Here is a 17,266-nt window from a genome sequence, read left to right as displayed (position 1 = left end):
TTTGCAATCTGTGCACTGATATGCCCTTGTGGTTGGATTTATGTCAGAGGAAAACACCCAAAAAATAAAAAAAAATAAAAAAAGGAAGGCGAATGACTAAGTATACAAAACATCCATACTCAAACAGGCACAAAAAGAAAATACCTGTACTCTGGCATTTAACACTGCACTATTTAGAATCAAAATTGTTTTTTCCCTAAATTGATCCGATTCTGAAACCAAATAAAGGTGACTTAACAAGAAAAAAAATCTGGTGTGTCAAAGAGCTGAATTCATTGTATCCAGAGGGTCCAAATAAAAAATTATGACTTGCAACTGTTTTCTGGAAATTGATACTAGGACGTCGTTCTTTATATCTCTAGCAGCTTTAACATTTTTGTTTTTTTTTAGCAACACTGAAAATGTTGTATACATATTTTTACTTCGGTGTTCTAAATTACAGATGAATGAATGCATGAACGAATGAATGATAGATATCCTATATACATAGGCTGCTTGGAAGCAGGGTTCAATGCATTTCTGGCATGATGGTTTAGAAAGACAGACATGATATGCCATGTACAGAGAACCTGACAAAAACGATTAGGCACATAAATATTTTGTACAGTAAAAAGACATTTGAAAAAGTAACTATATGATCAGTATTTCATTGCACACCATTGTAACTATGTATTTAGGAACAACAGACCAAGCGCCACAAGAATTGGAGTGTTAAAGTAAACTTACTTGGTGTAAATGCAAATCGGTGCTTGCATAGTTCACAGTATTCTTTTCTGCTGTGTTTAAGCCATTGAACCAAACTGAAAGAAGACAAAATTAAAAATGTGAGCGATTCCTTTGCTTTGACATTCTCATTTTAAAAATTTCCAGGCTGTTTTCGCAGGAAAAAATAAAAGATAAAAAAAAAAAAAAAAAAAATTAAAAAAGCTAATCTTCATAAGGAGATATGCTTCATGGTTTAGTTTGGCTTTTCGCTGCCAGTCCAATTCTTCATGAATGTTAAAATAAGATCAACACTAATATATATTTGAGGATGCGGCGGACCCCAAAAATAAAATGTTACCTTCAAATGTTATGGTGCAAAGGTTTATTAAAACATTTTTTTTAATTCACTAAAAAAAAAAAAAAAAAATAAGTGTGCACAATATTAGTGTCTTCAAATTTTCCATGAAGTATAAAAGAAGAGATTAAGTTAATAACTATCATACTTACTCCTCAAAATGACACATGTGCCCACAGCAAACAGACTATAAACCCAAAACTACAAGTGCTGTCAGTGCCTTAAAACCTTAAGCCCTGGTTTACACCAGTGCGACTTGTCATAAGACTCGGACAGTTAAAACTTGCACCCCATTTGTGGCAATGGAACCATTCAAAATTGCTGCCACTCAAGTCGCAACTTTGAAAAAGCTTCCTGCACTATTTCTGTGCAATTTCAGTGCGACTTGTATTGATATCAGTTAAATTTAGTCACACAGATATCAGCAAGCTGCACTTGAAATCACACTGCTTTGAAGTCGTGCTGAAGTAGCGCTACTTCAAAACCACACTGGTGTGAACCAGGGCTAAGGGTTCATTTGCACTAACCTAGCGGTTCTCAACCTGGGGGTCGGAATGACGATTTGCCAGGGGTCGCCAAATCCTGGGCTGTTCCTGAAGCCTGCACTGCTCTCATAGCCTTTTTGCGGCCCCCCAGCTGGGCTGTTCCTGTAGCCTGCGGCCGCCCACTCAGCCTCTTCGCAGCTGCCCATTCAGTTCACGGCTTGGCTGGTGGGCAGAGACTAGAGGTCAGCTGACTAGTGAGGAATGTGAAGTGGGAGGGGCTGGAGGAGACCCTATCGCCTGATTTCAGCATAGGTGTCACTGCTACAAGACACCACAAAGTCGGAGACACAGTAAAGCCGGAGACACAGTGAGTAACACTACCTGTGATTATAGTTGCCAATAAAAGTCCCCACTACAGCTCTTAGATCAGCAGATGACCTTGATCAATAGCACCTAATTTGGCTGATCAGAGGAACAAAGAAAATGAGAGAAAGAATAAGAGAAAGAACAAGAAAGATGGCTAGAGAGAGGGATGGGGGGGAATAAAAAAAACAACAAATTAGGATAGAGAACGATAAAAAGCAGAACAAAGAGAAAGAGTGGTACATCCTAAAATTTACCATAAGGTGTTTTAATACTGTACAAGTAAAAAGGGACTCAGGGAGCGCTAAATGTCCGTGGGTTAGGGGCGCAAATTACTTGTCTTGCCTTGGGTGCTGACAACCTATGCTACGAAAATAATTTTACTTTTAGGGGTCCCCAGAACCTGAAATTTTATCAAGAGGTCACGGCACTAGGAAAGATTGAGAACCACTGCACTGACCGATGCATCAATGCACATGCATTACTGCATTAATATTGAATTAGCCGACAGGCCACCTTTAAGCGGAACTGTAGCCGAGGACCACAAACTGAAAAGGCTATTTAATTCATTTTAAAATATTCAAAGAGCACTCACCTATCCATCCATGTGTTTTTTTGTTTTTTTAAGAATACACCTACAGTGGATATAAAAAAAAAAGGCTACACACCCGTTAAAATGTCAGGTTTCTGTGATGTAAAAATAATGAGACAAAAGATAAATCATTTCATAACTTTTTCCATATTTAATGTCGCCTATAAACAGTACAACTCAATTGAAAATCAAACTGAAATATTTTGTGCACACCCTCTCATAACTGGGGATGTAGCTGTATTTAGAATTAAGCAAACATACCTGCCATCATTTAAAGTGCCTCCGATTAACCCCAAATAAAAAGTTTAGCTGTTCTAGTAGGTCTTTCCTGACATTTTCTTAGTCGCATCCTACAGCAAAAGCCATGGTCCGCAGAAAGCTTCCAAAGCATCAGAGGGATCTCATTATTAAAAGGTATTCAGTCAAGAGAAGGGTACAAAAGAATTTCCAAGGCATTAGATATACCATGGAACACAGTGAAGACAATAATGGCACAACAATGACATTTCCAAGAACTGGATGTCCCTGCAAAATATAGACGAGACGAAAACTGGTCAGGGAGGCTGCCAAGAGGCCTACAGCAACATTAAAGGAGCTGCAGGAATATCTGGCAAGTACTGGCTGTGTGGTCCATGTGACAATAATCTCCCGTATTCTTCATATGTCTGGGCTATAGGGTAGAGTGGCAAGACAAAAGTTTTTTCTTACAAAGAAAAACATCCAAACCCGGCTAAATTTTGCAAAAACGAATTCTCTCAAAAGCATGTGGAAAAATGTGTTATGGTCTGATGAAAGCAAGGTTGAACTTTTTAGCCATAATTCCAAAAGATATATGTTTGGAGCAAAAAACACCACACATCACTAAAAGAACACCATACCCACAGTGAAGCATGGTGGTGGCAGCATCATGCTTTGGGTCAGTTTTTCTTCAGCTGGAACGGGGGCCTTGGTCAAGTTAGAGGGAATTATGAACAGTTCCAAATACCAATCATTGTCACAAAACCTTCTGGCTTCTACTAGAAAGCCGAACATGAAGATGAACTTCATCTTTCAGCATGACGGCCTAAAGTATACATCCAAAACAAAGGAATGGCTTCACCAGAAGATTAAAGTTTTGGAATGGCCCAGCCAGACCTGAATTCGATTGAAAATCTGTAGAGGGATCTGAAGAGGGCTGTGTATAGGAGTTGCCCTCACAATCTGACAGATTTGGAGTGTTTTTGCAAAGAAGAGAGGGCAAATGTTTCCCAATCAAGATGTGCCATGCTGATAGACTCATACCCCATAAGACTGAATGCTGTAATAAAATCAAAAGGTGCTTCAACAAAGTATTAGTTTAGGGATGTGCACACGTATGCAACTACATTTTGTTTTTACTTCCCTCCCTCTAAAATATTTCAGTTTGTTGTTCAACGGAGTTGTAGTTTATAGGTCACATTAAAAAAAAGGTGGAAAAAGTTCTAAAACTCTGTCTCATTTTTTTACACCACAGAAACCTGACTCTTTACATCCACTGTTATATATATATATATATGGGCGGCACAGTGGCTAGCACTCTCGCCTAGCAGTAAGAAGGGTCGCTGGTTCGAATCTCGACCACGACACTACCTGCCTGGAGTTTGCATGTTCTCCCTGTGTCTGCGTGGGTTTCCTCCGGGTACTCCGGTTTCCTCCCACACTCCAAAGACATGCTGGTAGGTTAATTGGATCCTGTCTAAATCGGCCCTAGTATAGGTATGAATGTGAGTTAGGGACCTTAGATTGTAAGCTCCTTGAGGGTATAGGGACTGATGTGAATGTATAATATATATATGTAAAGCGCTGCGTAAATTGACGGCGCTATATAAGTACCTGAAATAAATAAATTTATATATATATATATATATATATATATATATATATATATATATATATATATATATATATATATATATATATATATACACACACATATATATATATATATATATATATATATATATATATATATATATATATATATATATATATATATACACACACATACAGTTGTGCTCATAAGTTTACATACCCTGGCAGAATTTATGATTTCTTGGCCACTTTTTCAGAGAATATGAATGATAAGGATGTATTGGAATTGGAGCGAGTACAAAAAAGGGCAACAAAGCTAATAAAGGGTCTGGAGGATATTAGTTATGAGGAAAGGTTGCGAGCACTGAACTTATTCTCTCTGGAGAAGAGACGCTTGAGAGGGGATATGATGGTGACCCCACAATAGCGATAAAAAAATTTTGCAGAAGGGAATTTAACAAGACACGTGGCCACTCATTAAAATTAGAAGAAAAAGAGGTTTAACCTTAAACTACATTGAGGGTTCTTTACAGTAAGAGCGGCAAGGATGTGGAATTCCCTTCTACAGGCGGTGGTCTCAGCGGGGAGCATCGATAGTTTCAAAAAACTATAAGATAAGCGCCTGAACGACCGTAACATACAGGGATATACAACATAATATTGACATATAATCACACACATAGTTTGGACTTGATGGACTTGTGTCTTTTTTCAACCTCACCTACTACGTATGTAACTATGTAACAAAAACTTTTTTCACTTGTGGTTAGTGTTTGGCTGAAGCCATTTATCAATCAACTGTTTACTCTTTTTAAATCATAATGACCACAGAAACTGCCCAAATGACCCCGATCAAAAGCTTACATACCGCAGTTTTTTTTTTTTTAAAGAGTTTTTATTTGCCAAAAGTACATACAAATCAGTTTCTGCAGTGAATATGACACAGAATATCTCAAACAATATATATAATATGACAAGGATACATTGTTATTTTCCATTTCTTATGACATTATTCAATTATTCAACACAATCACCTCATTTCATTTTTTAACAAATCAATCTTCCCTCTATGCGTTTTACAGTCGCAACTGGAGATATTTGGGCAGCACAGTGGTGTAGTGGGTAGCGCTCTCACCTAGCAGTAAAAAGGGTCGCTGGTTCAAATCCCAACCACGACACTACCTGCCTGGAGTTTGCATGTTCTCCATGTGCCTGCGTGGGTTTCCTCCAGGTACTCCGGTTTCCTCCCACACTCCAAAGACATGCTGGTAGCTTAATTGGCTTCTGTCCAAAATTGGCCTTAGTATATGAATGGGAGTTGGGGACCTTGGATTGGGGGCTCCTTGAGGGTAGGGTGCAATGTGTGGAACGCTGTGTAAATTGACGGTGCTATATGGGTACCTTAAATAAATAATAATATAATAAATGAGCATCTTAAATGAGACACAAAGTAAAGGGATAGGGAGAATTGTAGACACACACCCACACTCACTCAGGTTGAATGGACTGGTGTCTTTATTCAACCTTACCAACTATATATTTAACTATGTACTATGTATGTAGATATCTTTATCATATTTCAAACATTAAGTAATAAAACTGGAGATAACTTTCTCCAAAAATAAAAACAACCTAAAACGAATGTGCTGTGTGCTGTTCTCCATCTACTTTTACCATGATCCAGCAGTTATTTCTTTCATAGTATATCTATTCCTCCCTCTCAGTCTTTAGAATGTGTACTTATGTGTCAGATTGTACAGTTTCCTTAGAATTGATCCACGTCCCCCAAACTTTAATACATTTCTTAGGACACCCCCTGGACTCACAAGTCATCTTAGATAGTGTGACATTGGCATTTACTAGACTCTTCCAGGCTGATAACGTGAGAAGATCTCTCAATCCAATTGAGGGCAATCAACTTTCTGACATAGTATAAGAGTAGTTTCAAGAGCGTTCTCCTGCTATTACTCATAACCTCATCTTCTATGATACCCAATAGGCATAACAACGGGCTCCAAACATTTGGCAGGTCAAATGTATCCGCAATGAATTGCGTCACTTGTGACCACAATGGACGAACGCTATTGCAATTCCATACCATATATAGGAAAGAGCCCTCCGCTGCCAGGTACTTATGGCAAGTAGGGTTGTCCTTTCGCCCCATCCTATATAATCTCATCGAAGTGTAATACATTTGCTGTAAGTATCTAAGTTGTATCAGTTTGTCTCTAGCTGATATGACCGTAGGTAGGTATGAGGTTAAGACTTCCTCCCACTGTTCCTCTGTAATTTCCGGGATAATTGCTACCCATCTATCCTTACGTTTTTTTTTTTCTTTTGGTGTTATCTTGTCCATAAGTGTGTTATAGTATGTAGAGATCAGTTTAGTATGTTCAGGGTCAGCAAGGAGTCTTTCCATTTTAGAGTTTTCCAGGGAAACAAGTCCCTTCCCAAATTGAGCATGGGCAGCATGGAGTAATCTAGTGAATTGGAATGCCCAAGATTCTGGAATACTCCTGATCTGTGAGAATGATTTCAGTTTACCATTATCAAATGATTGGTGAAGGTACGCAAGTCCAAATTTGGCCCACCTGTATCCATCCTCCAAGTGAAAAAACTCCTTTAGGCATGGGTTATATCATAATGGGGCATTCGGTGATAAGTGGACAGGGTTATCAGCTATGTGTTTCAAACATATCTCCAATGTTCTTTTCGCCGTTTTAAGCATGGTCCTACAATCTGCCGTGGGGACTTCTCCTCTAAAGAAGAAATTTAGTAGTGTTTTGTACGAGGTCACCACAGCTGCTTCAACCGCAGCTGCGGCATTGTTCAACTGTGGAAACATTCTCCAGTGAACATGTACCAATTGTGAAGCTAAATAATACAAACGAAGATCAGGGACTGCCAGACCTCCCTTCCTTATTGATAGTTGTAAGACCTCCAGGGATACCCTAGCCGCTTTATTGCCCCAGAGAAAGGAAGTTAATAGATAGTTAATGTATCTGAATGCCTTTTTTGAAATATAAAATTGGGGCATTAGAGAGTACATAAAGAAATTTGGGCAAAAAAATCATTTTAAACAAGTTAGCTCTACCCATTAGTGTGAGTGGTAGATCCTTCCATTTTTGTATCCTATCTTGGAATGCTCTAATTACTGGCCACAGATTAGTTTCAATGTATGAGTTCACTGGCAATTCTATCATTATCCCTAAGTATTTAAATTGCGTCACCACTGCCAGAGGACACTATGTGGGCAGGTTCAAATGCGGTTGCGGATCCAGAGGAAAAAAAGCCGACTTATGCCAGTTAATTCTGAAACCAGAAAAATCTCCAAACTCCCGGATCAAGGAGACCGCTGCCGATAAAGATTCTGCAGAATCACCCAGATACAGAAGCATGTCGTCCGCGTACAATGATACACGTTCCTCTAGGTTCCCAACCAAAAGCCCCTTAATGGTTGTGTGGGTCCCAATTTTAGTCGCCAGCGGCTCTATGGCCAGAGCAAACAAGAGAGGGGATAAAGGACACCCCTGCCTCGTTCCCTTATAAATTTTGAAAGTGTTCGATATAAGTCCATTTATCCTAATACAGGCTTGGGGGTTCGTGTACAAAAGCTTTACCCAAGAGACAAAGCGTGGTCCAAAACCCATCTTACTGAGTAAGGAGAAAAGATAGTCCCACTCCACGGAGTCTAACGCTTTTTTTGTGTCTAACGATGTAATTGCCCTTTCGCCCGTATTTGTGTGTTCGACCTGCAAATTGACATATAGTCTTCTAAGATTCATTTGGGTACAACGACCTAGAATGAAACCCGTTTGATCCAAGTTAATTAATTTAAGGATCACTGATGTCAATCTACCAGCCAGTACCTTGGCCAATATCTTGACATCAGAGTTGATCAAAGATATTGGTCTATATGATTCACATTCTTGTGGGTTCTTTCCAGGTTTGGGAATTAGGACAATCAAAGCTTCCCTCATAGACTCCGGAAGTACACCCTCCCTTTCTGCCATTATAAAGACTTTTTGTAAGCATGGTGTCAGTTTTTCTTTATGTAACATCTTTATGTATCAACCAGTCAGCTGGGAACCCGTCTAATCTGGGTGAATTGCCTGGTTTAAAAGAGGAGATAGCTTGTAATATTTCTTCTTGCGAAATAGGACCCTCCAGAGCTGCACTATCCTCAGGACTTAGTGAGGGTAAATTCAGATCTGTCAAGTAGGAGGTCAATTTCTGCTCTGTATGATTGGTCTGTTTTTGGTACAGGGCCTCATAAAACTCCAAGAACGTATTAAAATTTCATGAGAGTCGCTCACCAACTCGCCAGTGGGGCATTTAATTTGCAACATAGAAGTTGGAGTATAGAGTGGCCTAGCTAGAAGTGCTAGCACACGGCCACTCTTATCCCCAAGCTCAAATAAGGATCTATTCGGTTTCAGTTGTTTTTTTTGCAGTACATTCACTGAGAAGTATTTTGTAGTGCCTAGTCTGATCCTGCCATATGCTATATTTTTCAGGAGATGGATCAAGAATATATAATCTTTCTGCCTCTGTCACCCTGAGTTCTGCAGATTTTAGATCTGCATTCAAGGCTTTTGAAAATTCCTTTGTTTCTTTGCCGAATACCCCTCTCATAGTCGCTTTAAAGGCTTCCCATTGGTTGGAAACGGGTGTATCTGCTCCATTCTCCTTCCAGTACTGATCATTTTCTGATCTGCATTTCAAAGTAATAAATTCTTCTTGGAGCCAACGTACATTCATATGCCAGTGTCGTCTACCCCGAGGAGTATTACGGTCCAACATGACCTCCATAGGAGAGTGATCCGAAAGAGCTCGTGGGAAGTATCGAACACCGGATATGAGCTGCAGGCCATCCATAGATAATAGCAAATCTATCCTAGACAGTGTCTTATGTGTCTCCAAGTGGCAGGAGTACTCCGACTCCAGGGTTCCTTTGCACACATCCGTGAAATCATAACCCTCCAGACAGGAGGATAGATTATGACGACAGTCAGAGGAGCATCCATGCCTGTCAAGAGCCACATCTGAAACCGCATTAAAATCACCCATAAGCAACAATGGGCCTTGAGCAATCATCACAGCCTCTTTTAGTATAGTTTCTAATATCTGGAATGAGAATGGAGGTGGTATATACACACACCAGCGTTAAGCAGACATTAAACATTTTACAAACTAATATAGCATATCTACCATTAGGATCTAATTTAACCTGTAAATATATGAGTAGCCGCTTTTTTGGTGACAAGGATAGCCACCCCTCTGGCGTAGGTGGAGTATTCAGCATGTATTACCCTCATAATGTTAGCTCTTTTCAAAGCCATAACCTTAGATCCTTGCAGATGTGTTTCTTGTAACATAATAATATGGGGTTTGTAACGTTTAATAAAATCGAATATGAGATCTTTTTACTTTTGAGTTCATACCGCGCACATTCCATGATATCACGTTTATCTTATCCACCATTCATACCAAGAGAAAATAAGAGCACTAAGTTTGGGGGAACAGCACGTAGAACATCAGAGAACATTACCCTGCTAGGATCAGACCAGAGAACACTTTTTGCACACAGCACATGGAAATGAGAAACAGTAACCCCTCCCTTCCCTCCCTGCACACAACCCCAACTGTTGATGTGCCTATACCCCATAACAATAGAATGTAAATGACCTTAGGGAGTCACAGGTCTTCAGATAATGATCAAACGCTGCATATTAACAAGAAGCATACCTTGAATGAGCTAGATAACGTCCAGAGCTATAAGGGCTCCCTTGCTTGTCCCTGCCAGAGGTATACAGACTGGTTAGCAAGAAGAACAGAGAATGAACAAAGAGAAGGGAGGGACCACAAAAAAAAAAAAAAAATAATAATAATATCTCTCTTCCCCTACCCTCCTCCTCAAAGGGATTCCTCCCCTCTCCCCCCCTGAATGTCCCCCTACCTTTCTCTCAGCCCCTCCCTTATTTATCCAGGGGACAGATTTTCTGTCAGTCAAATTTAGAGTCAACAGATAACATACCGCAGTTCTTAATACCGTGTATTGCCCCCTTTAACATCAATGACAGCTTGAAGTCTTTTGTGGTATTTGTGGATGAGGCTCTTTATTTTCTCAGATGGTAAAGCTGCTTATTCCTCTTGGCAAAAAGCCTCCAGTGCCTGTAAATTGTTGGGCTGTCTTGCATGAACGGCACATTTGAGATCTCCTCAGAGTGGCTCAATGATATTGAGGTAAGAAGACTGAGATGGCCACTCCAGAACCTTCACTTTATTCTGTTGTGGCCAATGACAGGTCAACTTGGCCTTGTGTTTTGGATCATTGTCATGTTGGTATGTCCCATGTGCAGCTTCCTGGCTGATGAATGCAAATGTTCCGCCAGTATTTTTTGATAACATACTGCATTCATCTTGCCATGAATTTTGACCAAATTTCCTGTGCCTTTGTAGCTCACACATCCCCAAAACATGAGCATTCACAATAGGAATGGTGTATCTTTCATCATAGGCCTTGTTTACTCCTCTCAAAATGTAGCATTTATGGTTGTGGCCAAAAAAGCTACATTTTGGTCTCATTACTCCAAATGACTTTGTGCCAGAAGGTTTGAGGCTTGTCTCTGATGTTTGGTGTATTGTAAGCGGGATACTTTGTGGCATCTGTGTAGTAATGGCTTTCTACTGGCGACTGAACCATGCAGCCCATCTTTCTTTAAAAGTGCCTCCTTATTGTGCATCTTGAAACTACATGTTTTCAGAGAGTCCTTATTTCACCTGAAGTTATTTGTGGGTTTTTCTTTGCATCCCGAACAATTTTCCTGACAGTTGTGGCTGAAATTTTAGTTGGTCTACCTAAACGTGGTTTGGTTTCAACAGAACCCCTCATTTTCCACTTCTTGATTAGAGTTTGAACACTGCTGATTGGCATTCTCAATTCCTTGGTTATCTTTTTATATCCCTTTCCTGTTTTATAAAGTTCAACTACCTTTTCACGCCGATCCTTTGACAATTCTTTTGCTTTCCCCATGACTCAGAATCCAGAAATGTTAGTGCAGCACTGGATGAAAGACGCAAGAGTCTGTCCAGAAACTCATTGACCTTTTATACACACACACATACACACTAATTACAAGCAAACAGATCACTAGTGAGGATGGTTATCTTTAATAGCCTTTCAAACCCCTTTGTGTCAACCTATCAACCCAAAATCACCAGGGTATGTAAACTTTTGATCAGGGTCATTTGGGTAGTTTCTGTTGTGATTAGGATTTAAAAAGAGTAAACAGAGTTGATCGATAATAAATGGCTTCAGCCAAACACGAACCATGAGTGAAAGAAATGGTTACATAGTAGGTGAGGTTGAAAAAAGACACAAGTCTATAAAGTCCAACCTATGTGTGTGATTATATGTCAGTATTACATTGTTTATCCCTGTATGTTGTGGTCGTTCAGGTGCTTATCTAATAGTTTATTGAACCCATCGATGCTCCCTGCTGATAGCACCGCCTGTGGAAGGGAATTCCACATCCTTGCAACTCTTACAGTAAAAGAACCCTCTACGTAGTTTAAGGTTAAACCTCTTTTCTTCTAATTTTAAATGAGTGGCCACGTGTCTTGTTAAACTCACTTCCATGAAAGTTTTATCCCTATTGTGGGGTCACCAGTACGGTATTTGTAAATTGAAATCATATCCCCTCTCAAACGTCTCTTCTCCAGAGAGAATAAGTTCAGTGCTCATATCCTTTCCTCAACTAATATCCTCCAGACCCTTTATTGGGTTTGTTGCCCTTCTTTGTACTCGCTCCATTTCCAGTACATCCTTCCTGAGGACTGGTGCCCAGAACTGGACAGCATACTCTAGGTGCAGCCGGACCGGAGTATCGTAGAGTGGGAGAATTTATTGTTTTATCTCTGGAGTTGATCACCTTTTTAATGCATGCCAATATTCTGTTTGCTTTGATAGCAGCAGCTTGGCATTGCATACCATTACTGAGGCTATCATCTACTAGGACCCCCAGGTCCTTTTCCATCCTAGATTCCCCCAATGTATAGATTGCATTCATATTTTTGCCACCCAAATGCATTTTACATTTTTCTACATTAAACCGCATTTGCCATGTAGTTGCCCACCCCATTAATTTGTTCAGATCTTTTTGCAAGGTTTCCACATCCTGCGGAGAATTTATTGCCCTGCTTAGCTCAGTATTGTCTGCAAATTCAGAGATTGAACTGTTTACCCCATCATTCATATTCTCTCAAAAAGGGCAAAAAACAAAAAAAAAAAAATCATAAATTCTTCCAGAGTATGTAAACTTATGAGCACAACTGTAAAAAATAAAATAAATATATATCTATATCTCTATCTATCATATATATATATATATATATATATATATATATATATATATATATATATATATATATATATATATATATATTTATTTATTTAATTTAATTTATAATTGAGGAGGGGAGCAATAGAGGGGGGGGGGAGGAATAGAGGGGGGGGAGGGAGGAATAGAGGGGGGGGAGGGAGGAATAGAGGGGGGAGGGAGGGAGGAATAGAGGGGGGAGGGAGGGAGGAATAGAGGGGAGGGAGGAATAGAGGGGGGGGGAGGGAAGGAGGAATAGAGGGGGGGAGGGAGGGGAGGGAGGACCCAAGGTCTACAATTGGTTAAAATACAAACGCCCCATAGGCATTTCATAAAACAATGTCTCAGAAGCCTTTAGGTGTGAAGAAACCTTCACTTAACACTAATAAAAAAGTGTGTCTGAGGTTAAAATTATTCTGAACTTACCACTCTTGATGAATAAATTTAATACTACCAGTACACACGCATGGATGATAAAGCGGCTTCTCCATGGTTCCCTCTGAACGACACACTCGGCATATATCTTCTAGGCAAAAAAACAAAGAAAAATAAGAACTCTGGTAACACAGAAAACGTATAAAACACACAATTCTTATAGGTTTTTGTAGGACTACATTCAGACAAAAAGGTTAGACCGTACACTATGACTAAAGAATTGTTTGGATGTCAATGTTAAAATGCAAATCATCACACTCAAACTACAGCATGCACGATTTTTTGGATTACATTGTCTTCAATAGGACCTGTTGACATCAATCTATTTTCTCCCATCTGTGTGTACTGTTCAGTGTGGGCAAGCCCTAACAGGAAAAATAAAAACTAAATAAACAGTGTATTAAAACCCTGCAAACTAAATGTACTATATTGGGGGGGGGGCAATGATGCTTACTAACTTTACTGGATCTACAAAAGAAAAAAAGATTAATGCTGTCACACAAAACTGCAGAATACCTACCTCTGTGACGGGAGTCACTTTGGGCGGGAGGCCCCTGAAAACCAGCTTACCTTAGAGAGCTCCCCAGGCCCCTCTTATATGTAAGTTACCCCGTGTCTATTAGGGGCACATGGTGACCTGAGAAGCCCAGTCTGGTCTGCCCTAACCAGACTCCCAGTACAACCACACCAGACACAGCATTTCATGTTACCCCCGTTATCCTGGGTCTTATATGTGTGCTTGTGTTGAAAGTTGGAGAGGCTCCTTTACTTGGGACAGTAATATTTATCAACAATATCCCTCAAGAAATCTCTGAAGATCAATAAGGTGGAAGCCTTTCAGACTACTAGAATATTGTAGGAGCGTCTCATAGACCATTGCTAGATAGTTTGAGGTGGGGTGGGGGTTAAGTGTTTGTTAAGTGGCATTGTTCTGTTTGTTTGCCTTGGGAGCAACCCATTATGGGATGTATATGCTTATGTGGATTAGAACAATAATAAGTCTGGCGCCAGAGGACTGGGACATTAACTTCTCTGGGAACAGTATATGGTATCCAACGGAAGACCAAGAAGCAGCTGTGTGGATTGACACACCAGGAGTGGTGTGAGACAAAATACAAACATTAAAAAAAATGACTGAAAAAAAAAAAACTGAAAGCGCTGATCAGAAACATCCCGTTTGGACAAATTCTTGGATTAAATCAGTAGAATAAAAATCATATCAATTTATTGAGAACTGTAGTAAAGTTGATGATGAACAACAGTTAAAAAATCCGCACATGAATGGAGCGGCTATGCAACTGGATTACCACTATAACAGTACCTTGTGAAGTGGTAGGATGGCAACAGGCTGTATGAAGCAATGCTGCGGTAGTGGATACCTCATGGATCCGGCAAACTATGCTGTGAAGGGAGAACTGCACACAAGGCCAGATGGAGGGTCAGGTGCTTCAAACCAAGACTCCAGTGGTGGGCGGCGAAGGCGCCGTGGAGGAGAGGAAGCCAAGAGGCAGTGGGAACAAATCGCTAACAGGAGCCGGCAGACAGAAACATCTGAGTGTGAAGTCCGGCGCTCAGAGAACACGGGTCCAGAAGGAGGCTTGGAGTGCAGAGTGCTGAAGCGCAAGCCAAAAGGAGGAGAGGAGGTGAGAGGCCGTTGTCGTGACAATGCATTTCGGGGCGTGGCCCTTCTTCTAGTCATGTGACGGAAATAATCAATAGGAGAAATCCACGGGAGGTATCATATTTTTAGGATACCATGACTGGTATAGGCACCACAGCAAGACTTTCATTGTCAAAGTTAAAATTTAAACAACTTGATGAAGGTGACTCAACATTACATAAAATTGTAAAAGTACAAAAAAAAGTACAAAAAGGAAAAAAAAAAAAAAAACAGAAATAAAAAATAATAAAAAAAAATAAAAAAAATAAAAATAAAATAAAAAAATACTAATATTAAAAAAATTGTATTATAATAACGTTATATGAACAATAATGCATCATAGCGAGGCCCAATAAATATTATAAAATTCATGATATAGATTTTTTTTTTAGACATGTGTTTACATCTATATTATGATAAACATGTGGATATATGGTGATAATAGATATGGTGATAATAGACCATTTAGCAATTGGGCAAGAAAACAGGTCTAGACCCTGTGCATAAAGATCTTAACAGGTTCATTAGAAATCTAACTGTGAAAAGGTTTTATGCCAAAGATCAAATAGATGGACAAGAACCCATAGCACTAGGAGATGTTGAAGTTTACACTGAAAGAGTCGAAGAATCCACTCACCAGGATACTTTGGCCACACTCATGGAGCTATGGGATGATGGGTCTTCTGATAGCACTATGTGAAAACTATGGCATTCCTAATGTGACACACACAGGGTTTAAAACCAAAATCAACCTCCCCTCATCGGCCTTCAAAGGCCCCTTTGTTGAGACCTACTATCAGGCGACTTCTAGAAATCTTAAACTTGTGAGATACCAGGCCTTCAAATCCATGCAATCTGTCCAGTGCTGAACGCACAACTTTAAGTACCCTATAAAAAAAATTAAATTAAACTTACTGGTAACTTGTTTTCCAAGAGTCTTTCAGGACAGCACGAGAGAGCGACTCCTCCCCTTGCCAATAGGAAACACCTCTTCCACCAAACTTTAAAAAGGAGGCTCCTTCCCACACATAGTCAGTAGTAGTAGTAGAGAAACCTCCGGCACCCGAACTGGAACACATAATCGAGATATGGTCAGTCACAGTGTAATATTTATATATATATATATATATATATATATATATATATATATATATATATATATATATATATATATATATATATATATATATATATAAAAAATACATCAGGGCAGGTCGCTGCTGTCCTGAAAGACTCTTGGAAAACAAGTTACCGATAAGTCTAACTTGAATTTTCCGTTAACTTCTTTCAGGACAGCACTTGAGAGGATAATAGAGACTTAGCCCCTAGGGAGGGACTACAGCCTGCAGAACCTGCCAAAAGCCTGATCCCCCACTGACAGAAGATCCAGTCTGTAACGACAAACGTTAGGTAACTTGACCACGTAGCCGCCTTACAAATTTGATCTGGGGTGGCACCAGATCTTTCTGCCCATGTAGTGGCCTGAGCCCTTGTTGAATGAGCTCTAATACCTGGCAGGGGAGATAGGCCCATCTAAGAATTAGGCTACAGAAATAGCTGTCTTAAACCATCTAGCAATTGACTTCTTTGATGCTTTGTGACCTTTTTTGTTTCCAGAAAAAAGAACAAATAATGAATCCGAGGATCTAAAACCCTCCATTACCTAGGCTAAAATGAAGGAACATCTTCCATAGGCACACTAAAGGTTTAGGAAAGAGACAGCAGGGTCTCTTTTTTTCACTTTTGTGATCTTTCCTCCACAGGACAGAGCTCAGCAAGATTCTCTGAGGGAAAATCTTTTCCTGTCGCATAATGGCAGCATACACTCCGGGTTGTGACTCCGCCCCCACAACCTGATAGGACCACATAGCTATGAATTGTAGAGAGGGCCCCCGTACCAGTATTCTCTTATTTTTCCCCACCTGTCAGGGCCGAACGGATTAAGAAGCACCCCCTTACCGCTTCGCCCCTGCCAGGTTCTAGCCTCTCCTGGGGTCCTTACCTGTACAGCCTCTAAATGAGCTATATGGAAGGAACCCCGGCTCTGGTGATCTCAGGAGTATGTTGTGGCTCCAGTATAAGCCTTAAACAGGCTTAGTTGTTGTGCAGCGGTCTCCAATCTTTCACATCACCGTTTTGTGTTTTCCTGTGCCTTGTAGTTCCTCTATGGCTCCCCACAGCGCGCTGAGCATCTCGGCGCTACCGCACATAGCAGTACACAGCCTCAGGGCGTCCCTTCGCTTTTGTCAGGCTCCAAGATGGCACCGAGCGTTGCACGGCGCTACTGCGCATGCGCGAGTGAGACGTGACCTCGGCGGGCCATGGCGGCAAATTTAAAAAGCTCCTGTTTCTCATTCTGTGCTCCTCCTGCTCCCTGACTGAATTTCAGCTCTGATTACATTCTTGGCGTACCCCCCCCCCCCTTCTGGGTAAGTGACTTTTTATCTCCATGCACTTTTT

At 40.3% G+C, this 17,266-nt stretch overlaps 1 protein-coding gene across 3 annotated transcripts in view; it reads right to left on the bottom strand.

Annotated features, from left to right (window-relative positions):
- Positions 1–17,266, bottom strand: part of MARCHF6 (membrane associated ring-CH-type finger 6) — a 1,314,422-nt gene that overhangs the window by 1,244,890 nt on the left and 52,266 nt on the right. For 2 of the 3 annotated variants that reach the window (XR_012244456.1, XM_073630743.1), the window contains exons 2-3: positions 13,138–13,237; positions 727–800 (exon numbers count right to left, since the gene is read on the bottom strand). Coding sequence is in view for 2 of the 3 variants with exons in the window: in XM_073630743.1 (XP_073486844.1) it covers positions 727–800; positions 13,138–13,237 (174 nt within the window). In the remaining variant the exon portion in view is untranslated. The remainder of the gene's footprint in view (positions 1–726; positions 801–13,137; positions 13,238–17,266) is intronic. The other variant, XM_073630744.1, reaches the window with a different exon arrangement.

Source organism: Aquarana catesbeiana, linkage group LG05 (genome assembly GCF_042186555.1).
Source record: "Aquarana catesbeiana isolate 2022-GZ linkage group LG05, ASM4218655v1, whole genome shotgun sequence".
Lineage (NCBI taxonomy): Eukaryota > Metazoa > Chordata > Amphibia > Anura > Ranidae > Aquarana > Aquarana catesbeiana.
Note: the sequence above shows the minus strand (reverse complement) of the source record. Positions and strands in the feature narration are given on the sequence as shown.